Source organism: Stegostoma tigrinum, chromosome 31 (assembly GCF_030684315.1).
Source record: "Stegostoma tigrinum isolate sSteTig4 chromosome 31, sSteTig4.hap1, whole genome shotgun sequence".
Taxonomy (NCBI): domain Eukaryota; kingdom Metazoa; phylum Chordata; class Chondrichthyes; order Orectolobiformes; family Stegostomatidae; genus Stegostoma; species Stegostoma tigrinum.
In genome coordinates this window covers 30308258-30335098 of record NC_081384.1, presented here as the reverse complement: position 1 = coordinate 30335098, position 26841 = coordinate 30308258, and the positions used below count along the sequence as shown (strand labels likewise).

Below are 26841 nucleotides of genomic sequence, written 5' to 3'. Positions count from 1 at the left end.
TACCTATCTAGATGATTTTTAAATGTTGTAACTGTACCAGCCTCCACCACATCCTCTGGCAGCTTGTTCCATATATACACCACCCTCTGCATGAAATAGTTGCCCCTCAAGTCCCTTTTGAATCTTTTCCCTCTCACCTTAGAAATTTGTCCTCTAGTTTTGGACTCCCCTACACTGGGAAAAAGACTTTGGCTATTCACCCTGTCCATGCCTCTTACAACTTTATAAATATCTATAAGGTCACTCCTCAGCCTCAAACATTCCAGAGAAAAAAGCCCCAATCTATTCAACCTCTCCCTACTGCTCAAACCCTCCATTCCCACAACATCCTTGTAAATCCTTTCTGAAACCTTTCATGTTGAACAGCATCAACTGCAGTCTTTAAAGTACGTTGAAAATATTGATGAGCTGCTTCAAGACTGGAATTAATGGAATTAGTAAAAACCAAAAGGGCTGCGGATGCTGTAAATCAGGAACAAAAACTAAGTTGCAGGTAAAGTTCAGCAGGCCTGGCAGCATCTGTGAAGGAGAAAACAGAGTTAACACTTTGGGTCCGGTGACCCTTCCTCAGAACTGTTGTTGTTGTTGTTAATGGAATTAGTGTTCATTGAGCTAGAAATAGTGCTCAATTTTTAAATGAATAGGCAAAAATTATTGTTCTGGCTACGTGGTTCAAATTTGACTGAATTAACAATCTGAACAAAAACGAGAACTAATAAGGGGAATACACTGATTTTTTTATTTAAAAATTAACCTATTTTTCTAATAAGCCTGTTCAGAAATGTTATTGCACACCCTCTGGAGCAGGTGGGACTTGAACTCAGGCCTCATATTGAATTAGGGATAGTAGGAACTGCAGATGTTGGAGAATCTGAGATAACAAGGTGTAGAGCTGGATAAACACAGCAGGCCAAGCAGCATCAGAGGAGCAGGAAAGCTGATGGTTTGGGTGTAGACCCTTCTTCAGAAACGCCAGTTTTCCTGCTCCTCTGATGCTGCTTGGCCTGCCGTGTTCATCCAGATCTACACCTTGTGATCTCGCATTGAATTGTTAGCTTGCCTTGACCTCTGAATGTGTAAATCCAAGGTTGGGAAATTGTACATCTAACTGCTACACAGAATGAGGCTAATGCAGTAACAGACATTTCTTTGGCAGCATGTTGCTTCAAGTATGTGAGCAGCATGTGGAAACCTGTGACAAATAGATCAGTGTCTTTTAAGGATGAAGATTTACTTGTGAGCAAGTTCAGTCAGCCAAAGGCTAAGGCAACAGATGGTGCAAGTTAGAAGTACCAACATGTTAAATCTCATGGAGCAGTGAGACAGTTCTGCATGGAACGATTTTATAATGCCGGGGGGAATGTTTGTTCTTGCACAGTAACATTTTTAGGACATCAAGCTGCAAAACTCATACTGTTATTCTTCATGTGAAATTTTGACAAACACACTTACCAAATTAAAGATGGTCTCCTCCATTGCATTTTCTGCGTTGTTGACATCTCTTTTATTTATGTTATGTCGGGAGTTCTCAGTAGTTTCAGATAATGGGCTCATTGTACTCATTGCTTCTACCTGCAGGTGAAAAACAGCATCATTATTCATGATTCTTGAATTCTGAATACAGCTGGGTCCATATTACTTTGACAAGCTCTTTAAGGCACACCACCTTCATGTGAATAGTTTTGAACATCATTTGATAGGGGCGAATTAAAGAGTCCTCACTCTGATGGCTCAGTTTGTTATTATGCTGTTTGAAGCTACATTACTGAGTCTTATAAACTAAAATAACTCCTGGCTCAATCACTGATCTCTGCTCAGGTAACTAATAGTTGCTGAGCAAGGCAATGGAGAGGCTATAATCAGGGCACTGTAGGTGCTGAGCAAGAAAAGAAATACACCACGATCTCTGCTCCACAGGCAAAGGTTAGAACTAAGTGTCATCACCAAAAATGGAAATAGTACCCAGGACCCTAATAAAGCATCTATTCTCCATGCTAAGCAATGAGTATCAGTGGATTGATCAAGTAAAAGGAGCAAACCACCAAATTAGCCTGCTGCAATGCACATAGATTCATAAGTTCATATAGTAGAAAAAGCCCTTTGGCCCATCGAGGCTGCACTGACAATAGCTACCTCTAAAGGCGAACTAATTCCAATTTCCTGCACTTGTCCCATATCCACGAATGTTATGATACTTCGAGAGCTCACCAAAATTTTTTTTTTAAAGTTGCAAATTTCCTGGCCTCTATTTTTGGCAGTGCATTCCAGATCTTATCTTCCTCTGAGTGAAAAGTATTTTTTCCCCAAATCCCCTCTGAATCTCTTGCCTCTTACTCTAAAACTATGCCCTCTTGTGACTGGCCCTGGACCAAGGGGAGCAGCTGTTCTCTATTCATCCTGTTCATATGCCTCATAATCTTATTCATCTCAATCATGTCCCCCCTCAGCCTTTGCTGCACTAGAGAAAACAATCCAAGCCTATTTTATACCTCAATTTCTCCATACCAGGCAACATCGTGGTGAACCTCCTCTGTGCCCTGCTCGTGCTATCACATCCTTCCAGTAGTGAGGTGACCAGAAAATGCACAGAGCACTCCAGCTGTGGCCTGACCAACACTCCATACAACTTCAACATAACTCCTTTGCTCTTACACTCTATGCAACAACTGATGAAAGTAAGTGTCCCATATGTCTTAACTATCCTAGTCACATGGTCTGCAGATGTTAGGGATCTGTGAATAATTACAAGATCCTTCTGCTCTTCTCAGCTATCCAGTATTTTGACATTCATTAAATACTCTCTCACCTCGTTTCTTCTTCCAAAGTGCATCACCTCTCTCTTATCAGGGTTAAATATCATCTGTCTCTGGTCTGCCCATCTGACCAAACTAACGATATCTTCCTGCAACCTACAAACATCTTCGCTATTAACCACTTTACCAATCTTGGTGTCATTTACAAATTTGCTTTTAACCTTCCCCCCAACAATTTTATCCATATCATTTGTATAGTATGTGACAAACAATAAAGGGCCCAGTACTGATCCTTGTGGTACACTGCAAGATACCAGCCTCCAGTTACTCTTACAGCCTTCTACCACTACCCTTGGTGTCCTATTACTAAGCCGGTTTTGATCCATCTCGCCAAAATTCCGTCAATTCCACATGCTTTAAACTTCTCCATCAGTCTCCTATGTGGGGCTTTGTCACAACAATTGTCACCTTATGCACATCGAATGAACTTCCCTCATCCACATACTTGATCACATTTTCAAAGGATTCGAACAAATTTATTAGGCACCATCTCCCTCTGACAAAGCCACGCTGACCACCCCTAATTAGCCCATGCTTTTCAAAGTGGGTATTAATTTGCTCATTCAGAATTTTCTCCAATGGTTTCCCACCCACTGACGCAAGACTGACAATAGACAAGAGACAATAGAGAATAGGTGCAGGAGTAGCCCTTCGAGCCAGCACCGCCATTCATTATGATCATGGCTGATCATCCACAATCCTGTTCCTGCCTTATCCCCATAACCCTTGATTCCACTATCTTTAAGAGCTCTATCCATCTCTTTCTTGAAAGTATCCATACAGTTGGCCTCCACTGCCTTCTGGGCAGAGCATTCCATATATCCACCACTCTCTGGGTGAAGAGGTTTTTCCTCAACTCTGTTCCAAATGGCCTACCCCTTATTTTTAAACTGTGTCCTCTGGTTCTGGACTCACCCATCAGAAGAAACATGCTTCCTGCCTCCAGAGTGTCCAATCCCTTAATAATCTTATACGAGTCAATCAGATCCCCTCTATCCTTCTAAACTCAAGTGTATACAAGCCCAGTCGCTCCAATCTTTCAACATTTGATAGTCCCGCCATTCTGGGAATTGACCTTGTGAACCTACGCTGCACTCCCTCAATAGCAAGAATGTCCTTCCTCAAATTTGGAGACCAAAGCTGCACACAATATGCCAGGTGCAGTCTCATTAGGGCCCTGTACAGCTGCAGAAGGACCTCTTTGCTCCTATACTCAATTCCACTTGTTATGAAGACCAGCACGCCATTAGCTTTCTGACTGGGCTGTAACTTCCTGGTTCATCTCTACCATACCTGTTAAAAAAGAGGAACCATATTAGCCATCCTCCAGGTCTCTGACCCTTCCCTGTGGTTGGAGATGAATGAAAAATTTGTATCAGAGGCCTGCTTCTGTCAATTTCCTGCCTCACCTCACATGGTAGACCTACATTTAAAGAGCTGTTGCCAGCCTACTGTGGCCAGACCCTGCTTTAATAAAATCTGCCTTCCCACAATCCAAGGCCATCTTTTGATTACCGTAATTTTTCTTGTCAAGAAAACGTACCACATTGTGGTCGCTATTGTTAAAATGCTCCCTCACAGCCACATTGATCACTTGTCTGGCTTTTTTTTCCAGAATCATGTCCAGCAATGAGCCATCCCTTTTTGGACCTTCTATGAATTGGCACAAAAACAACTCTCCCGGATACATTTCAAGAAATTTTCCCCCTCTAAACTCTTAATATTATGAATATCCAAATTTATGTTGGGAAAGTTAAACTCCTCGAGTATAATTAACCAATAATTACTCCTACACATCTTTGTGAACGGTCGACATATTTGCTCCTCTATTTCCCGCTGACTCCTTGGGGGCCTATTATACATTTCCAGTAAAGTAGCTGCCCCCTTAACATTCCTAAATTCTACACTCAAAGTCTTGTTTGAGGACCTTTCCAAAATATCATCTCTCCCTATTGTAGTATTTGACTCCTTAGTTAATAGTGCTACACCACCACCCTTTTTACACCCTCCTGACACACCTAAATATCCTACAGCCTGTAATGTTGAGTTGCCAGTGCAGCTGTTCCTTCAAATGTGTTTCTCTGATGGCAACTTGTGTCAATCCATGCAGTTAACTCAACAGTTGTACCTATAACACGCCTAGCATTAAAGTAAAGACCATCCAGCCTTGAAGTACTCTCTTGGCACTCCACATAGCTGAACTCACTGAACTTGCTTCCTTTGCTACAGCATGATGTCTCTGTTTTGTCGATATTCTATGCCTCCTCCCCATGCCAGACTAATTTAAACTCCAACAAACGGCACTAGCAAACCTACTTATGAGGATGTTGATCCCAATGTGGTTCAGGCGCAAACTGTCCCATTTGTACATGGTCCAAAAATGGTCCCAGTGATCCAGGAATCTAAAAACCTCCCCCCTTGTGTCAACTCTTGAGCAACACATTCATCTGTCCTATTTTACTATTTTTAAACTCGATGGCACAAGGCGTCAAGAGCAACTCAGAGGTTACAACCATTGAGGTCCTGCTTTCTAATCTACTGTATAGCTCCCTGAATTCTTGATGCAAAACCTCATTCTTCACTTTGCACAAATCACTGGTACCAACAGGTACCATAACCTTTAACTCATCACTCTTCCCTTTCAGGATGCCCTTAAGCGGTTCAGTGACATCCCTGGCCTTGGCACCAGGGAGGCAACACACCATCCTGGAGTTACATCTTTGGCTGCAGAAATGCCTGTCTACTCCCTGACTGAAGAACCCCCTATCACTATTGCTTTTCCTCCCTGCCCTTGTACAGTGAAGCCGCTTGTAGTACCAGAAGCAGGGCTCTGGCTGCTTTCCTCCAAGGTACCAGCACTGTCATCATCTTCCAAATGGAATACCAGTCAGTGAGTAAAACCTGGAGTTCCAGCTTCTGCAGCTGAGAATATTTCCTGCACATATGCTCATCGTATGTGGTCATATAGCATTCATAACAATAACAAAAAGCTTCTATTAAATGAGCTACAATCACAATATTTGATCTAATCATAGCAATAACACTTGAGGAAGATCTAAGTGAAAGCATCAATATCATTATTCCTTTAATATTAAAATCTTTGTTTTAAATTAATATCCTCAAAAGAATCCAAGGCACATAAATGTATAAATTGTTAGTTGCAAGTTCTACAAATTATCAAATAGAACATTAATACAGTAGGCAATGCATTATAATATGCCAACAAAAATGACTTTCATCTTCTTATCCCTTATTTTCTCACATGAAAAGTTGCACATTTTGAAGGTGCAAAGTCTTACCCAATTCTCAGCATCTGAAGCATTCACTGTGCAGTTGATTTTGCCCCATGGAATAATCTTTGATTTGAACAGTAGACTGTCACCAAGGAAAGCTGCAGGCCAGTCAACTTCAAGCACAGCATCACTAATTGCTGATGGACCATTGTTGTGTAGCTAGGGTGGGACACAGAAGAAGTTATATAACATCTATTTATTTCATAGACATTTGATTGTCTTCACATTATCTGCTGGACTGCACCATGATGAGTTAACTTCTTTTACCTCTTGATAAGAATACAAAGTCACTGTTCTGCCAATCTGTTCACCCTGAAGCTTGTTATGAATATAATTCTTCCATTTATTGAATATACTTACTTAAGTATCTGTCTCTGTCAATTGTTTCTGCAGCCACAATGTCCTAGGATTATGAATCAGACATTTTTGCGGTCATTTGGGTTTTCCCAGAATAAGCTTTTAGTCTGTTTAGTTCTAATATTATGAATGCATTCCCTCGTTTTGGATTTTTTGCTAAATGGAAGAGAAGCTTCCCATCAACTGTATTGCTTCCAACTTCTTTGGTCACAGGCTTAATTATTTGACAATTTTAATGTTGATATTACTGGCTAAATTAATCCACTGGTGAGAAGGCTCTCCAGAATTAGCCTTTGTCTGTTAGCCTGGAGCTCTGATTGTTTGCAGTTTGACAGCACACACTGTCCTCAATCTGTTCCTCAGCCCATTGAGCAACTGCACCATTCTCCAGGCTGGAGTCATTTGTATTCATCTAGTCTCACAAGAGAAAAGGATTCTACTTTTCAATGTGCCTTTCTTCTTTAAAGCTCAATCATAATCCGAGTGTATCATCAGAAAACCAATGCAAAATCATGTACAGTCATAGCTGAGGTACCTGCAGTAACACCAATTCCGAAAGATAGGCAAGAACAGATGAAGTCAAGACTTAGGGTCGAATTTTCATGGCTGAGGCTGACAGCACAAGTTGTGAAATTTCCTGACACTGCAGACCTGCCGTGTGGTCAATAACTTGTAATTTTCAGTCCAGGGCAGAGTCAGAGTAATGGTGCGAGATAGAGTTGGGTCCAGAAGCAGATCTTAGATGACCGTGGGTACTGGTGACACAGGCTAATAAGGAAGTCACAGAGATAGTAGGAACTGCAGATGCTGGAGAATCTGAGATAACAAGGTGTAAAGATGGATGAACACAGCAGGCCAAGTAGCATCAAAGGAGCAGGAATGCTGGCATTTCGGGCCTCGGCCCTTCTTCAGAAAAAAAGAAGTTGCCTTCCACCCTTTACATTTCATGCAGCCCAGTAGCTCCCCATGGCCTGTTATGGTTTCCATGCCAACTCATTTCTTATTCATGCCCATTCACCCACTATGCACTATGTATATAATAACAATGGTATGTGTGGAACTGCTGAGGAAAAAAACACTCATTCAGAAATAATCTTTGTAAATAAGTAGCTGTTCCTACAACCCTGTAAAATGTTAATCAACAGACCATTAAAGTAAAGATAACGTAAGTTTCAAACACTTTATATCTCTTAATCTTGTCTGAATAAACATTGAAATAGCAAGAACTGCGGATGCTAGAGAATCTAAGATAACATTTGAGTTAGAGATAACTTGGTATGGAGCTGGAGGAACGCAGCAGGCCTGGCAGCATCAGTGGGGCAGGAAAGTTGATGTTTTGGGTCAGGACCCTCCCAACCTGAAACGTCCGCTTTCCTGCCCCTCTGATGCTGCCTGGCCTGCTGTGCTTCTCCAGCTCCATACTGAATAAACATTGATCTCTTTTGTCAATATCTCACAGAAAGAAAAACTTATTATCACAACATGAAATCCTCAATCAAAGTCAAGAATTCAGTTTGCTTGTCAAAACAGATTCCCCACTGAGTTATTGCTTTGACAGGTCTGAGCTCTCAACCACGCTTGCATAGTGAGGACAACCTAGCTGAAAGTGCACAAAAAGGAGCATGAGTTTGAAACGGGTTAGATTAGAAGGTATTGAGGGGCCATGAAGTGCAGGTAGGGGTTACAGATATAACCTTTTCAATGCACCTTTCAAATGGTTCTCAGAATCAGACTATGTTTCACAATTCCTCTGAGGGGCTATGAACCACGGAGGAGCTGAGCTCCACAAGAAATGGGGCCTAGGAGATGCCCATCTTTGCAGTAGAGCTGAACAGGTCAAGGATGCAGAGCGTGGATTTGCTACCTGTATCCTTATCTCATGTCGACATAAGATTTTTGCTGTCTGGAATTTAATTGAAGCCCTGGAATCGGATCGCACACACCATTTTTAAATGGCTCCAGTTACCCTGAATCCGACTAAAGTCCAGTGTTTAGGATCAATGAGAGTTGTTCCCCTCACATGTTGCTCATGTAACCAATCAGAGATACTATTTTATATCAGCTTCATCAAATTAGTATTCATGATTCAATTTAAATGCGTTTCTCATGTCGTTTTCACATTGACAAACATCACGTGTCTCACTGAAAGTTAATACAACAAGCTTGCATGCCAGTCTACATCATAAGGCTTAAACAACTAGCATGTCAAAAATGCATGTCCACTTTAAAAAGTGCATTTGCCGAGAAATGTTTTTTCAACAAAGACTCCACTGACATTTCTCAGCAAATTGCAATCACATTTCTTCTATTAAACAACTGACTCACTTTGTAGGGACATAATGTGTGTAAATTGAGTACCTCACTGGAAACTATGCATACTATCATTGCTATCATGCTGTTCTCTGGAAAAAATGTACTCACAAGGTGGTACCTGATGTCCATTGGTTTACACTGAAGGTACAACACAAAAACAGACCATTTAATCCAAGTAGTCACTCCAACTCAACATTAGTTTCATCCTAGTCCATCAACTCACAGAATTTTGTTTTCACCTTGTTTTCTTTTGGAAGTATTCTATACACCTCAACAAATTCTTGTGGTACAGTGTCCTACATTTTAACCACACTCTAAGTGAATCACGACTCTGTAGACTCTATTAGTAAGCAGAATTCATTAAACTCGATTCCCATCCTGCACTCAGTGACCTTAGTCCAATCAATAGTTTGACAATAGTGGACCTCGGGGTAGATGGGGAAATGTGTCAAAGGGTGACCATGACAAATGCTCAGTTACCTTGGGAAGACATTTATGGATGAAAGGTTGGCTTGAAACTGACACACTCCTGAGCCCTCCCCACTGGTCATGGGCTAAATTTACCTGTCACTCAGGGGCAAGGTCCACCCTTGAGAGGAGCTAGTCAATCTGAGTGTCCAGCAGCTCCCTTACTCCTGATAGTGCCAAAGCTCAGTTGTGGATACTGGGGACCTGCAGAAAGGTGTTTAAAAAGAATCATGGCTAACCTGTGAAGGTAAACTCTGGACTTTGGACTCATGGTGAGGAATCACTGAGATTACTACATAGCAATATCAACAAGTTTCATCCCAAAATCAGACTACTCTTTAGAATCAGTCTCATTCTTGGACACATGCATCTCCATCAGGGACACACACCTCAGTACATTGTTTTTTTCAAGCCTACTGGTAACCTCATGATCACACACACACACACACACACACACACACACACACACACACACACAAAATTTGTATTTGCAGATACATTCTATTTTGTTCAAAAAGCACACAATGTATAGACAGTCAATGCGATGTTTTATGAATTCCTACTTGAGAAAGAAAACCAGTCTGACTCCAAATCAAAACATAAGCAGATCCTAATCAAGGTCTCACACCTAACATGCATTGTTCTACCTAAAATGTCACCTCTTCTTTACACTGATAGAACCTTTAGTTCTCTCAAGATCATAACTTGAAAGGAATTTGGGGATTTCCACACATGTATTAGTCAATTAAAATCTTCTAACTGATTAAAGGTTTAACAGCATCCTACATTTGTTCAGTCCATCCTCATCAATGATGTGATCCTTTGATCTTTTGCTCATAAATTCTGTGTCTGATACGACCTCTCTCAATAACACCTGAAGAAGGACTGAGGTTCTAAAAGCTTGTGTTTTCAAATAAACCTGTTGGACTATAGGGATAATGGGAACCGCAGATGCTGGAGAATCCAAGATAACAAAGTGTGAAGCTGGATGAACACAGCAGGCCAACCAGGTGTTGTGCAATTTCTGACTCTGTTCACCCCAGTCCAACAGCGGCACCTCCACCTCTGGGGTTTCATGGTGGTGAAGACTCCTGGGCTGGGAGGTATGTGGGCCTGGATGTTATATGCACCCACCATGTGCTTTCATTGGGAGTATGCATAATGTGTAACCTATTACTAGCTCACCCTACTACTAGCATGGAGGCAAATTCTACTGGGCATGTACTGCCCAAGTATATGTGGGTGGTGTCCGGTTGCCCTGATGTGCTTAGGGCATTCCCAAATAGACTTCCTCCCATTATTCTTCCCATATTGATTCATGAAGGCATTTAAAATCAGACTGCCCATTCTCAGCTACCTGTCCACGCTTGCCATATTTTGGCACGGGCAGAATATTAAAAGGGAAAGGAGGGAGAGATAAGGAGAAATTTCTACAACTAGCGAGTTGTGAGCCTGTGGAATTCTCTGCTGTAGAAAGTGGCTGAAGCTATAACATTGAATGTTTTTAAGAAGGAGTTAGGCATGGTTCTTCAGGTTAAAGTGATCGGAGGGTAAGGGGAGAAAATGGGAACGGGTGACTGAGCTGGATGATCAGCCGTGATCACATTGAATCATATTGAATGGCGGAGCAGGCTGAAATGGATGAATGGCCTGCTCCTGCTCTTATTTGCTTTGTATCAATGTTTCTGTGTCAATTGAGCCTTTAATAAGCTGAGAGGCCAACAACAAGCTCAATTAACCCCTAATTATTTATTTTCACAGGTGGTCCAGTCTGTCTACCCTCTATATTGTGGGCTGAACTTGAGGGTGGATGGGAAGGTAGTAGGTGGCGAATGCATGTAATATCCAGGCCTACATCTCTCTCAGTTTTGATGTTAAGTGGGGACAGTGCTGATCTCAATTCTGGTGCCTATTATGTTCAAAGAGTCTGGTAACGCTAACATGTAAAGAAGGATTAATTGGGCGAGAGATTTGAAACAGGGCAGGAATCAAGGCATAGTTGAAATACAATAATATTACTGTGGATTAGAGTCACCATTACAGACTAACCTGTCAATAATCTAATTCTCTGCTTTTATTCCATAGAAACCTAATTATATAGGTAGCTGTCACTCTAAAAGGTGGACTAATCCATGAAGCATCATTGCAGCCAACATCTCACAACTGGGTGAGATGGTGACAGTTTGGTAAATGTCAGCAATTCAATGATCTGTGACAAAAGTTCAAATCTCACATTGAAGCTGATGGAATTTAAGTTCATAAATTTGCATTTGAAAGTTAACCTAATTAATATTGACCATGAAACTATCACTGATCCTGATAAAAACCGACCTGGTTTGCTAGTATCCTTATCTGTTAGCATTACCTGCTCTGTAGACTATGTGACTTCAGATCCACAGCAATGTGACTGACTCTTAAAGGCCCTCTGCAATGGCCCAGCAAACCACTGAGAATGAAAGCAATTAAGGATGGACAATAAATGTTAACCCTAGCCAATGAGACCCACATCTCATGGAAGAATCAAACACTGAAAAATCTCCCAATGCGAGATCAAATTGATACAGTTAATACCCCCTCTCTGTCCCAAGATGTAGATGCTGCTCAAGATCTGTGATTATCTACCTAACCAGTGGACATGCACACAAAAATGGCAACACCAACAACAAAAGATAACGTAGCTGGTAGCCACCAAAATGCTGCACCTCGAAATCCGACAGGTGCTGTACCTACCTCATAGGTGTGCTGTATATTTGGCAGAGATTCATTCTTCACTTCTACAGTTGCAGATGACTGTAGATCAACATAGGGGAGGACAATTTTCTCAGGTAGTGAAGCCCTGATATTAAAAGACAACAATTATGAAGAAACTCCAAAATCTCTGATTTTAAATAATTCCCCTCCTTTAATCAGTTTTCCCAATTCACACAGCATTCCCTGGGCCAGGGCTGGCTCAGATTAATTCCTTAATTTCAATGATTTAAAAGAGGTTGCCTAATGTGAAGGCAATCAGGTTGATGTGTCTCTGTTTGTATTTGATAGAAATGATAGCTCACATTGATAGATTGATATGTTGATAGATTGCATGTTAATAATAGAGACAGCCTTTAAATGGATAAAAAGCAAGTCAGGCTCTGTAAGGCAACACCATCCACTTGATTTTCCCTCCTAACCTCCATTTAGGTGATACTCAGTGTTCAGTGAAATATGATGTTATACATGTTGACTTGTGATTGGATTGCCTGGAGATGCCATTCTCCACTTACATAGCTTGGTATGGCAGTTGCTGTAGCTTGAGACTGAGCGAAATATGATTCTTAAAGGTTTTTTGATAGTGTTTGAAATCAGTGAAGAGCACCAAAGTTCCAAGCCAAGGGTCTTTTCCCTAGGTGTAGGGGAGTACAAGACTAGGGGGGGATATTTTTCAGGTGAGAGGAGAAAGATTTTAAAAGTATGTGACGGGCAACCTTTTTATGTAGAGTGTTGCTTGCGTGCGGAATGAACTGCCAGAGGAGCGGTGGGCGCAGGTAAAGTTACAACGTTTAAAAGATATTTGGATAAGTTCATGAATAGGAAAGCTTTGGGGAGTATGGGCTAAACATAGACAGGCAGAACTAGTTTAGTTTGGAAGCATGGTCAACGTGGACTGTTTGGACCAAAGGGTCTGTTTCCTTTTTATGACTCTATAACTCTAAATTGAGCTTCTGTTCATATCAGTGACATTGGATGGAGAAGCCTGATAAGAAAGCCTTATGGCTTAGATTACCTTCCTGCTTTCCCCACAAGTCGCACGTTATCCTGACTTGGTGGTTCATTGGCGCTGGATTAAAATCCTGGAACTCATATCTAATTGTGCTATTGGAACACTTTCACCACAGAAACTAAAACACTTTCAGAAAAAGGATCATGTCAACTTCCTTTCAGGAAAATTAGAGATAGGTAATAAATACTAGCCTTGCCAGCAAATTGCCACATTATGGACATTAGTCTAAAATTATGATCACTATTCCTTCCTTTCCTGACAAAGCAAATCTCATGCTTCCCTACATAGGTACAGATGGTTTACTTCATGTGGGAAGATGAAGGTTATTTGTTTGATGCTGACTCCATGTCATAAGCTGTCAAGCAACACATTCCCAACAAGCTGTGCAGATAAATATTTCCCTTAATTCCACAGTCTGAGAAAGAGTCAGTGGGTAATTATATACAAGGCAGTTCAATGACTGCATCTTGTACTGCGGAGAAGCCACATGGAGTAAAAGTTAGAAGTAGAACTATATCAGAGATGAGTTCATCCTGCCAGGAACAAGGGAAGGCAGGATTACCCTTACAGTTCACAATGTCCCACATTAATGACAATAAAAATAATTTTGAAAAGATTAACAAGACCGATTCTTACCCTATTAGAACACTTTGTGCAATAACTTGAACAGGAAATGTCAAATAGACCACCTCGCTGCTGGAGTTTCGTAAGTTTTTACTGGAAAATCAAATTGATGTCACGTTACTGAAGATAGGAGCAAGGAGACAATGTTCCATTGAAATAATTTGTTTCCATTATCTGAACCTTGACAATAAATCACAATCATTCTCTCATGACTAAGTGAATTAGAATCAATTCAGATAAAGCTGAAGGTGAAATGGTACTGATAACATCATGAAAGGGTCATTGAAGAACTATTTCAGTACATCACCCAGGCAGTGATATACTGAAGAGAGCTATTGGTGCTGATAAGGCAGTGTTCTCAGTAACAGTGAAGCCAGCGTCTTTAATATAACTGGGGGTCCTCCCCCATGGGATTAATCAAGGTATCCTTCATTTTTAACACTTGATACATAATAAACTGCAGTACAGAGGAACAATTTAGTTGTACTTTGGGTCCCAAATGTTTTTGTGTCAGATGTCGGAACATCAACAAGAAGCATATTTTGCATCTTAATTCTCATATTTTTAGCTCATATATGATTATACTTGTAATTTTTTTTAATTGCGTGTGCATTTTGTGGAATTAATTAATTTTTCTTTTCATTCACTAATAAAATTATGAGCCATACCCTTCTCTCTGAGCCAGGTTAATTCCTTAAAAGATGAGTCTACTCTGCTCAGATTTCTGAAGCAACTGCTAATGAAAGATAAGTGTTTCCCACTGAAACTAAGGAAAATATTTTCTCATACAGGTAGCAGTGTAAGGATTGTCTCTCTGACTCTATCATATTTATGTTCACTCCACCTCCATTCTCTCCCTCGCCACTTATGTGTGCTCAAACTCCTGCTCCTGTGCTTTATCTTCAGATTACTGTGGTTGAGGTAAGAGATATGATGTTCATCAGACGGAGTGCACAAGCTGCCTGTGGAACACTGGCGCATTAAAGGAGCTCATGTAATAGATGTCAATGAGGCCTTAGGTCCAATTTTCACCTCAGTAATTTAAACATGACCTGAACAACACTAATCACAAAAAAAGGATAAAATTTTCCTTTCATATTTAATTATCTCAGATAGATCCAAACGCCCTTTTTAAGTTTGATGGGAACCTGGTAGCAGCAGACTTAGGCCTTTAAAGACCCATGCATTACAACATCCAGAATCTTCCGCCCTTTAGAAATTTTGAACATCAAACCTTGCTTGGTACACTTTGTAATTTGTTTATTTAACCCACGGTGCCTTATCCCTACACATTACTTGGCAGGAATTGTGGACAAATTGAGGGTGTTATGGTGACTCAGCGGTTAGCTTTGCTGCCTCATAGTGCCAGGGTCCCAGCCTCAATTCCAGCCTCAGATACTGTCTGCGTGGAGTTTGCACATTCTCCTTGTATTTGCGTGAGTTTCCTCCTGGTGTTGCAGTTTCCTCCTCCAGTCCACAGTGCAGGTTGGGTGGATTACCTACAGGATGAACAGATTTACAGGGCGAGAGTAGGATGCTGTTTGAAGGGTCACTGTGGGCTGGATGGGCTGAATGGCCTGCGATGGCACTGTAGGGGTTGTATGATACATTTCTTTGGAACTGTTTCCTAACTGAGCTCATTACGCTATGTATATCATTTCAAAAATGATGTCAGATTAGGATTCATTCTCGAATTGCAACTGCATCTATCTGCAACCTGTTTTTCTCCTCCAAATCATTGATGAAAGTGGTGACGTTCAACAGGCCCAGTTTGGTCTTGTGTTACTCTTCCAATGTTCAGGCCCTAAAGCAAACTCATTCCTAAAACCATTAATGACAACTGTCGTCTATCAGAATACAACTTCTTATCTATCTTCAAATCTGCCCAACACTCACACAGGAGACACGTTTTTGAAAAACCTGGCCAACAAAATTTTCAAAATGAATATACTGAAATAACTGCATCGAGGCCGGAATCCTGTCACTGAGTCTCCCTCTATTTATGTGTGTATTGTACATGGGCTGTGGCCAGCAGGCTCAAAGCCAGTCCCGAGACTGAGAAGACCTTGTGAATCTCCAGTCTGTATCTGCCAGCCAGGGCTCCCTGATGAGCCCAGGTTAACGGCCCCAATCAAGGATCTCACAGTCAATGAGATCCATTTGGCCTTGGTTCTAATCACTGCAGACATGCAATGGCAACCAGCCTTCTGATATTCTCATCTCACCCGATTCCTCATCTCAGGAATTAACCCTTACATTTCAAACTTATAATCAATCCACAAGTAAAGACTCTCAGCACTTTTGACCTCTGATAGATAAGTAGCATTTCTAAATTCTCAGGCTGTTCAAAGATCTTAGATGTACTTTCACTTCCCAAATCAGTGGTAATCTTTTCCCAGATTGAGTCTCTCCAATGTTGGAGCATTATTTCATTTTGTCCTCTTCTATGCTTTAACAAAATAAGAGACAACATCATCATCATTTAATGTTTCATCTCCACTCTCTATTCTGTACAAACTAGGCATGGCTTTTCTTCATTTTACATTTACCCAGCCAAGTATCATCAGTTCTTCTTCACCCTCATCCTTATCTACATGCTTCAGCTCCCTGGCATCATCTCAAGTTATGGAGTCAGCTTGCTCTCGATATGTACACACTCAGATTTTCTGGTAGTGAGCAGAGTGAAAGCATTAGTACTCACGATCATTCTTTCACTGAAATGGAGAGCAACTTCTGCAATTCACACATTCAGAGTTAAAAGAAGAAATTCAGAAGTTGCAGTCAGCAGTTCCATGCTTCCCAACATTGAGACTCATCCAGTTTTCAATCAATTAGAAATCACTGAGCTAATGAAATCTTTTCATTCTTTGTTACTCAGCAGGAAGATTGAAAAACTAACATCTTATTGAATGTTTTGTTTTATGGTTTCATAACTAGCACTTAACAGCATTACTGGTCCTGCAATGTAACGTTATATTTGTGAAATATCATGTTTTTCATTAGAATAAATAGACATTTCAGGTTTCTTTTATATATTTAAAGAGTTTTTTGTGATATTCCAGTTTCTATTTTGATTGTATGTGTACCCAATTATTTATTTCACTCACTGTAAATTATTATATTAAAATAAAAGTGTTTCTAGCTTGCTGTCTGGGAGGATACTGCTGACATTGTTGTTTCGGGACATCAGCAGATCCCCTAGACTTGGTCCCAAGTTCAAACATCAGGACAGAGGAAACAAATGTTGCAGAAATTGCTCGATATTTAAGGTCAGGGGTGTGCATCATCAATTCATCGACCACAAACTCCAAGCCATTATGTGTTGATGTACTCAACGAGGTGACTTTGCTAATGCTGAAGTTTCCGATCAATCCTCTCAAGAGATTGTATGGATACACTGTCAATCGGAGAAGATGTTAGCTCATCAAACATTGTTCAATTTCTCCCATAGAGGACACCCTGGATATACTTGCAGGACCAGTACTATCTATGAAACCGCTTACTCTTCTATGACAAGCCAAAAGAAGGCATGACAAACCTTTTCCTACCTGTTAGTAGTTACGGAGAATCCTTACTGTGTGGAAGCAGGCCATTTAGCCTATCATGTCCACACTGTCCTTCTGAAGAGCATCCCACCAGACCCAACACCCCGATTCTATCTCTGCAACCCTCTATTTCACATGGCTAATCTACTTAGCGTGCACATCTTTGGACTGTGGGAGGAAACTGGAGCACCCGGAGGAGACCCACGCAGACACACAGAACGAGCAAACTCCACACAGATAGCCATTTGAGGCTGCAATCGAATCTGACTCCCTGGTGCTGTGAGGCAGCAGCGCTGGCCACTGAGCCACCATGACATCCCAATTCCTGCATGGTTGGATGCGCTGTCCTCTCACCACTGGCCCAGCTATCCTGACACACCTTTTTCTCACCTGGAGAACACTTTTATAAAGATTGGTCAGCACAGGGCCCGCTTTGCTGCCTTCACAGATAAATGTCATAGGATGTTGATCGGATTTGCATGTTTTAGCCCATTCACTGTCAGGCTCTTCATAGTTTACCTTTTAATTTGCATGCTGAATGTAACATTCTCCACCTGCTCCAAGCTGTGCACCATGAAATGGAATCCTGCCGATAACTAAAGAGAAGAAAATTAAACAAAGCCTTTTTATTGTCTTCATCACTTGTCCACTAAAAAGGCTAGCTGTCTACTTATCAATAAAGTCAAGAAGCAGTTAGTAATCAACTCACAGCAAAACAAATAATCCAGGTCTTGGTTAATATTTTTAAGTAACAAGAATTTTTTTTCTATGGCCAGCTTTCTGGCCTTTTTATCAATTTGACGTATCATGACAACATGAAGCATGAGGTGAGCTGGTTAACTAGGAGATCATGTGGACATGCAGGGTTAATGTCTAAAGTGTGCCTGATGAGCATTATGTGAAACTTTCTCACACAAGAATAAACTGACCTTCAGAGGTCGTACTGAAAGGGTTGATGAAAATGTATATTTCCTGTCGAACCTCAGTAATGATTCACTGTCAAACACAGTGCCTCATTAGCAACACAGTTAAGCTAGGTCTGGGTTCAGACCCCAATGTTCACTGAGAGAGTGCTTGGCAGGTTGGTTGGAATTGTCCCTGTTCCAATCAGGAAAAGCAAATGGCAAGAATCAACCTCCAGAGTCTTATTTAGTTTATTCTTGAGGTATGGATGGCCTTGGCACTTATTGCTTTGCCATAGTTGGCCTTGAGAAGGTGGCTGCGGGCTGCTTTATTAATGAGCTGCAGTCCAATTGGTTTCTAGCGAATCGTCTTAGAAACAACATGTGTGAGCATCAGTCATCAACTGTGATGCAGATCACTTTCCCCTCACCTCTTGTGATCTATAAACACCACAGTCAGTCTCCTAGCTGTCATGCCAGAGATGGGGGGAGGAAGGACTATGATGTCCGAACTCAGCGAAAGCAGGAGAAAAACAATTAGGGTAAATATTGCGGTAAATTATACATCCAAATATTCTGATATCGCTAAGATCATATGCCCCCCTCTTCGATTCGCCCTTCAGTTTTAGCAGTGCTCTGCTACACCGTGATCTGTAAATACAGTCATTTTGATATTCTCTGGATCTCACCTGCACACCACTTTTCATTGGGTTACCGAGGTCACAGGTCAAAGTTTGAGTCCCATTCTCCACCCGTGGGTTGCAGCTCAGCTTTGTGAGGCCCTTGAAGAAAGACACATATTATGAAAACAGCGAAGAAAAATAACCTGTCGCTATCAAATCAAAGAAAAACTGTCCAGAAATTGTTTCGTACAGGAATTGTACCATCGTAAATGTCAAAATCATAGAGGGTGAGGCCAAGAATAACACCATGCCTCGGCTGAGATCAGCAAAAAGGTGGGTCAAAACTTGGAATGTTATATGGTTATGTCCCAAAGAGAGGGTGCCCTGAACTGATCCTCAAGTTGTCATGAATGATGTCACATGTGCAAAAGAGATCACTGTAACATTGTCCACATCAGCTGGTGTTTTGTATAGATTGAAGCTTCTGGCCCCTTCCCCAGCTGGATTCAATCTAACTCAATGGTAGAAGCCTTACAAATTGTAGAATCCCCAGAGTTTGGAAACAGGGCATTCAGCCATCGTGTCCACACTACTCCTCGGAAGAGTGTCCAACTCAGATGCACCCTCCCTGCCTACCTTATCCCTGTAACACCTGTATATCCCATGGCTAATCCAACCAGCCTGCACATCTTTTGACTGTGGGAGGAAACCCATGCAGACAGAGGGCAAATGTATCAACTCCACACAGACTGTCACTCTAGAGTGGAATCGAACCCAGGTTCCTGGCAGTGTGAGGCAGCAGTGCTGACTACTGTGCCACCGTACCACCCTCAATTTGTCTGTAATTACTGGCAAGTAATGTGTTGTGAAAAGGAACTGTGCATTACATTAACAGAGGATTAATAGAGGAGCCTGAGGTCAGCACAATGAAGGCCAGGCCATTGGAGGGTTTAACTTCTACTTAACTTGAAAACAAATCTCTCTTCCACATTGGCTCCAAGGCAGCGGTTACTAATCAACACGCAGCAAAGCAAATAATCCAGGTCTTCGTTAACATTTTTAAGCAACAAGGGTTTTGTTCTACAGCCAGCTTTCTGGCCTTTTTATCAGCTTGACTTATCACAACAACATGAAGCATGAGGTGCGTTGGTTAACTAGGAGATCATGTGGACATGCAGGGTTAATGTCAAATGCAGTTTGTGAGCTGGAGGTGCTCTCAGGACATATTTCACATGATAAGATCTTTTGAGCAGAGTGGCTTCCCTCTGCAAGCAGGAAGATGATCTCACCAACGGCACAGCTGGTTCCCAAGGACTCCATATTTTGAAAACTGCTGGCAGAAAATGCAGCCGAACCCAGAGTAGACCAGCCAGAGTGTGGGTCTTGCATTTGTTCTCTGTTACTTTTGCTTCAGGTTGAACAGGAGTGGTTCAACAGCACATATAGTCTATTGAAAGTTTGTGTGATCTTGCATTCGCAAATGGCAGGGCGTCAATAAATTTAGCTCAGGGAGGGTTGTTTGCTGTTGACCATGTGTTAGTTGGACTAAGTGCGATACACATTGGAAAGGTGGTGACAGGGCTGCTGTAGAATTCTACTTTAGGCTTCATTTGAGAAATTGTGACATGTTTTTGAAACTCCTAAAGTTGGATTTGTGGAAATTTGAGCAACTTGAAAGTTTGCTGTCCATACATCGTATTCCGGCACACAGTGAGACAGCATGGTAACTATTTTTTTTAAAAAAAGACTATATGCAGGCACAATGGAGGAATTCAAAACTAACAAATTAAGCTGATGTAGTTATACGGAAGGTCATACCTTTGGCTGAAAGTGTATAAAATTGAAAATGAGGAAAAAGCAACTATTTTCTGTAAAATGATGGGGCCAACTGTCATTGAGTTTTTGTCTAACCTATGTTGCCTGCAGACCCCAGTACTCTGGAATATACTTTTCTGCACCCTTTCAAATGTATTCACTCTTCCTAGTATTTATTTGTTTATTTTCTTTCATTACTCATTTTCAGGATGTGAGTGTCCCTGCCTGGGCCAGCATTTATTGTCCACTCACCATTGAGAAGATGGTGCTGAGCTGCCTAATGATGCCTATATTTCATTTTCCCTGTAATTCCTATTGTTTTTTTTTGTTCAGAACTGTACACAGTACTCCAGTTGAGGTCCAACAGGTGTCTTATAGAAATTCAGCATCATCCCCTTGGTCTTGTATGTATTTCTTCCCCCTATTAACAAAACCTAGGATACCATGTGCTTTACTTACTGATCTCTCCACCTGTACTGCCATCTTTCATGACCTACGCACATTTGTGTGCAGATCTCTCTGCTCCTGTGTCCTCTTTGGAGTTATATTCCTTCTTTTCATATTGTCTTTCAGTGTTTTTCCTATCACCTCACACTTCTCTGCCCTTATCCATCTACTCCACCAACCTGCCCATATCCTTTTGAAGTTCTGCACTGTTAGAATAATTGGAAATATACTAGATGGGAAAAAAAGAAATAAGTTGGTCCTTCTATTATTCCTGTTCAAATTATGACATTCCATTCAATACATACTGTTGTTAAGGAACAACACTTGGTTTTACATGGGACTTTGACTGGTTTGGTTGTGACACATGTTATATTTTAGGAACTTACGTACATGAGACCAGTTGCATTACAATATACAAAGATTATAGGGACTGCAGATGCTGGAGAATCCGAGATAACAAAGTGTGGAGCTGGATGAACACAGCAGGCCAAGCAGCATATTAGGAGCAGGAAAGCTGATGTTTCAGGCCTAGACCCTTCATCAGAAATGGGGGAGGGGAAGAGGGTTCTGAAATAAATAGGGAGGGAAGGGGAGGTGGATTGAAGATGGATAGAGGAAAAGATAGGTGGAGAGGAGACAGACAGGTCAAAGAGGCAGGGGTGGAGCCAGACCCATCCCCTCCTCCCACCTCAAGCCCCACTCCTGTTTCCTACCTACCAACCTTTTCCCGCCCCCTTGACCTGTCCGTTCTCCCTGGACTGACCTATCCCCTCCCTACCTCCCCACCTACACTCACCTTTACTGGCTCCATCCCCACCTCTTTGACCTGTCTGTCTCCTCTCCACCTATCTTCTCCTCTATCCATCTTTGATCCACCTCCCCCTCTCTCCCTATTTATTTCAGAACCCCCTTCCCCTCCCCCATTTCCGATGAAGGGTCTCGGCCTGAAACGTCAGCTTTCCTGCTCCTATGATGCTGCTTGGCCTGCTGTGTTCATCCAGCTCCACACCTTGTTATCTCACATTACAATATATAAGTTTCTTTGTTTTAAATGGAGAGAGATTGCAAGATCTGAACATTTGTTCATTGGCCTTTCTGTCATGGTGTGATAAAAATAAAGTTAGTTCAACAATGGCCTCTGCAACTAAGAATATTTTGGAAGGCAATATGCAACAGAATGTGTTTAGGACTTGTGATGTGAGATAATGAAACGTGAGGCTGGATGAACACAGCAGGCCCAGCAGCATCTCAGGAGCACAAAAGCTGATGTTTCGGGCCTAGACCCTTCATCAGAGAGGGGGATGCGGTGAGGGTTCTGGAATAAATAGGGAGAGAGGGGGAAGCGGACCGAAGATGGAGAGAAAAGAAGATAGGTGGAGTGGAGAGTATAGGTGGGGAGGTAGGGAGGGGATAGGTCAGTCCAGGGAAGATGGACAGGTCAAGGAGGTGGGATGAGGTTAGTAGGTAGGAGATGGAGGTGCGGCTTGGGGTGGGAGGAAGGGATGGGTGAGAGGAAGAACAGGTTAGGGAGGCAGAGACAGGTTGGACTGGTTTTGGGATGCAGTGGGTGGAGGGGAAGAGCTGGGCTGGTTGTGTGATGCAGTGGGGGGAGGAGACGAACTGGGCTGGTTTTGGGATGCGGTGGGGGAAGGGGAGATTTTGAAGCTGGTGAAGTCTACATTGATACCATTGGACTGCAGGGTTTAGGACTTGTAGCTGTCTACTTAAAGAATGGTGTATAGGACCTACAGAAATTTCATCTGTTCATCTTCAGAATGTTCAATAACTTCTCTGTCGACAAGTTATACATTTTGTTTCTCCATCTCATGTGAAAATGGATGTCCCACTTTGCAACAGGTTGCAGTAAATACCAAAGCAGAAATAGCTGCTTGCATTTACAAAGCACTTTTAACATAATAAAGTGACTTATAGTACTTCATAGGGGCCTAAGCAGATAACAAAAATTGACGCTGAGCCACAGAAACAATATCAGGACGAAAAGCCTGGAAAGAGATCCTTTGGTCCAACTCTTCCATGCTGACTAGATACAATAAATTAATCTGGTCCCATTTGCCAGCATTTGACCCATATTCCTCTAAACCGTTACTATTCATGTATCCATTCAGATGCCTTTATAATGTTGTAATTGTATCAGCCTCCACCACTTCCTCAGGCAGCTCATTCCATACACGCACCACCCTCTCACCTTAAACCTATGTCCTCTAGTTCTGGGCTCCCCTATCCTGGGGAAAAGACCTTTTATTTTCCCCCATGATTTTATAAACATATATATAACGTCACTCTCAGCCTCCAGCGCTCCAGGGAAAACAACCCTAGCCTATTCAAACTCTCCCTCAAACCCTCCATAATGGGTTAAACAATGTCTTGTACAGCCACAACATGAACTCCCAACTCCTATACTCAATAATGCACTGACCAATAAAAACAAGTGTCCCAAACGCTGTCTTCACTACCTGTCCACTAAGGTGCAACTCGATGGAGGAGAGCGAGGTGGAGTGACACAATAAGTTTAGAGATAGAATTTCAGGTCCCAGGGAAGATCGCAAACTAACAAACTGGGGACTCTGCTAAGTAAAGCATCTTGAAATATATTTTAAAAAACAGGAAGACTGTGATTAATCCGTAATTTGCTCAAGAGATGTTTACTAATAACAATTGGGTTGTGTGACCTTAAAGGAACAGATCAAATGAACACACACATCAGCCTTAATTGTTGAAGAATATGTTCTGGATTTGGTCCTCTCTCATCTAGCTATTCCACTGAACGTGCATATCCCTGGATGATATGGACAATTTATCATGGCTAATCCACGTAACCTGCACATCCTTTAAATGCTTGCAATATTTAATGTACCTCCGTTAATGTCATTTAACACAGAAGAATAATATTTGACAACCGTTTCACAACATTGACCCTGAAAAGTTTTCATGTGATTAAACTCAAAAAAGGTTAGTAAATTTAACCCTGCGCAATATAGATATCAAACAATGAAACTAATCATACCTTACTGTCCCGCACAATGTTGATGAAGTCTACTTGTGGAGGGATGGGGATGTGAAGTTCTGTTTCATAGGCTCCTTCCCCTTTATTGACTGCAGTGATAATCACGGTGAGTGGATTTGAATCTCCAGCGATCAAGTGGGACTTATCTCTGTAAAATCATTGGGAAGAGAAACTGGGTTATGGGCAACTCTGATTCCCTCATTCGTGAGGAACATGGAAGCCTTGAGCTCAATCCCGTTCACTCATGCATCCTTCTTCACAGGAGGCAACGGATAGCAGATCAGAAACACAAATGTCTATTTGGCTTTGCAGCTCCTGAAACCAGGTGTTGCTGTGATCAATGTGAGTGCCACCGTGCCACCCTGGATGAGATAAGGCAACATGGCACACAGCAGAATGGTGTCAGCTGGAATTAACTTTCTGTGCGCAATGCAGTGCCACACCACACGGTGCATACAGTAACTAGACCATCTGTGCCATCTCTAGCTGTGGGCACTGGAATAGACCATTTCTGACAGGCAGAAAGGGCAAGATAGATCAAGTCATTCAGGCTCATCTGAGTGTCTGAATCCAGGACACTGGTAAATACTAACGGCCAGGCTGTTTAACCCTATACCCATTGCAGGATGTTACATGATTCAGGGATGCACATGAAATGAAAATGAAAGGGATATTCATAGAATCCCTACAGTGCAGAGAGGGCATTCAGCCCATCAAGTCTGCTTCGACCCTCCAAGGAGCACCTTACCCAGACCGACACCCACCCTATCCCTATTACCCTGCATTAACGATAGCTATTCCACTGAGCCTGCATATCCTTGGTTGATATGGACAATTTATCATGGCTAATCCATTTAACCTGCACATCCTTGTGCTGTGGGAGGAAACTGGAGCATCTGGAGGAAACCCACGCAGACATGGGGAGAATGTGCAAACTCCACACAGACAGTCGCCCGAGGGTGGAATCAAACCCATGTCCCTGGCAGTGAGGCAACAGTGCTGACCACTGTGCCACCCTAAGATAACCATAGTCTTACCAGACCATAGGGCTGCTCTGTCCTTACAGAGAGATAGGATCACTGAAAAATCATAGAATTGCTACAGTGTAGAAATAGGCCATTTGGCCCATCAGATCCACATAGGCTTTCCAACAGGCTGCAACAAGGTCAGCAAGGTGGAGCTCGTACAATATGAGTTCCCTAATTAGGGCTGTTAGTCTGGTCTGATCAGGGAGCCCTGGCTGACAGACAAGAACAGCAGGGTCAGACATCCTGTTCATTCTGAGAGCTGGCTCTGAGGGAGCTAGATCAGTGTTAAGGTCTCTCTATCTGTAAATAAGGGGTGACTTGGTGATGGGATACTGGCCTCTGTGGAATTATTTCGGGTTCAGCACTGTCATAAAGGAGTAAGGAGAGGTAGGGAAGCAGAAAGAGTGTTAGGGAGGAATTAGGACTTACGCAACTGAAGGGACACTCGCCGAAGTTAGTACAAAGAAAAAACTCACCAAATGTTTCACATTGTTTACTTTAAAAGCACAGCTTGTTTATAATTAAGCAGGTTACGTTTCTTCAGAAACCACTTCATGCCCCTTTGAAAACAACGATTACAGAAAACCACAAAGAAATTTTGCTTATTCTGTAATTAAAACCTTCCCACATGATCCTTATTCTACATTGTAAGTCACAACCCCATTCATAAAAGTTTGATCAAAGGTTCCTTGACAAGGCACATATTTCTGGTCAGTAATTATTTATTCCTTTAGGGAAGGAGATTATTTATGAATACTATCAGTAAGCATGAGTACAGCATAGAATTCAAACCAAAACAAGAAACAGGCTTACACTGTTGCATTTAGTTTGAGATCTGGGATGCATATTCCATCATTTCCACAGTCCAGAAGAATACGAGTCTGCAACAGAGAGATAAAGATATTACAGTCATATTTAATTTCTTTTCCTGATTTTCAATCTTTATGGGTTAGAATTGTGGAGGAATTTGGGCAAAAAAAAGTGTGATAGAAAGCGACAGGACTTTATAATGAACAAGATCCATGCGAAGAGCCTTTAACATAAAAAAATGGCAGACTCGTCATCAGACCGATTGAGGCATTTGTAACAAGGTAAACTTAGCCAGTGGTATAATTGGAGAAAACTAAACTAGATTTGTTAACTGCTACAAAGATACAGTTACAAGTTAATCAAGACTGGGAAACAACGATTTCACAGTATGCAACATTTCCAAAAGACAACCAGAATAGCAAAAGAGAAGCAGTTAAAATGATTACAAATGGACAGGCATAAGAAATGCAACAGAAGTTCAGGAAGTAGATTTACTGAAGGTGGGTATCAGTGAAAACAAGGATCAAAAAATGTTGGTGAGAGGCATTTAAAGCTCCCCCTAACAGAAGCTTTACATTAAACAAAGCATGAAGTGAGAAATACCTGAAGATTAGAATAAAGGAGTTATGATACACATGGGGGAGCTTTATCTACATTTAGACTGGATAATCTAAATGGACAAAAGAATCCCAGAAGATTAATTCGTTGAATGTTGTGATAGCTGGATTTTTGATCTGACAGGCAATGAAGGGGTTGAGAAAGAGGGAAGTTAAATAAAACTGCACAAGACAACCAGCAAATATTATACTGAATGATGGAGCAGGGGACCTGATCCGCAAACTTACATTTTCCTAAAAGGGTCCTCTAAGGAGCAATGAGATTGCAGTGTTAGCTTACTCACCTCCAACCAGCAACCAACCCTCAGGTCATCAGCTGAGTTGAACGTAGTGGTGGGGTGATTGAAACTTGGATATGCTTGGGCTTAGTTTCTTAGCGACCAAAATATTTACCCACTGAG

General features: G+C 41.7%; 1 protein-coding gene across 1 annotated transcript in view; it reads right to left on the bottom strand.

The window, feature by feature from the left end:
- Positions 1 to 26841, bottom strand: part of LOC125466464 (integrin alpha-8-like) — a 134742-nt gene that overhangs the window by 16322 nt on the left and 91579 nt on the right. The window contains exons 19-26 of the mRNA XM_059638734.1: positions 25827 to 25894; positions 23986 to 24133; positions 18765 to 18857; positions 17693 to 17769; positions 13641 to 13721; positions 11975 to 12080; positions 6113 to 6265; positions 1453 to 1572 (exon numbers count right to left, since the gene is read on the bottom strand). Of these exons, the coding sequence (XP_059494717.1) occupies positions 1453 to 1572; positions 6113 to 6265; positions 11975 to 12080; positions 13641 to 13721; positions 17693 to 17769; positions 18765 to 18857; positions 23986 to 24133; positions 25827 to 25894 (846 nt within the window). The remainder of the gene's footprint in view (positions 1 to 1452; positions 1573 to 6112; positions 6266 to 11974; positions 12081 to 13640; positions 13722 to 17692; positions 17770 to 18764; positions 18858 to 23985; positions 24134 to 25826; positions 25895 to 26841) is intronic.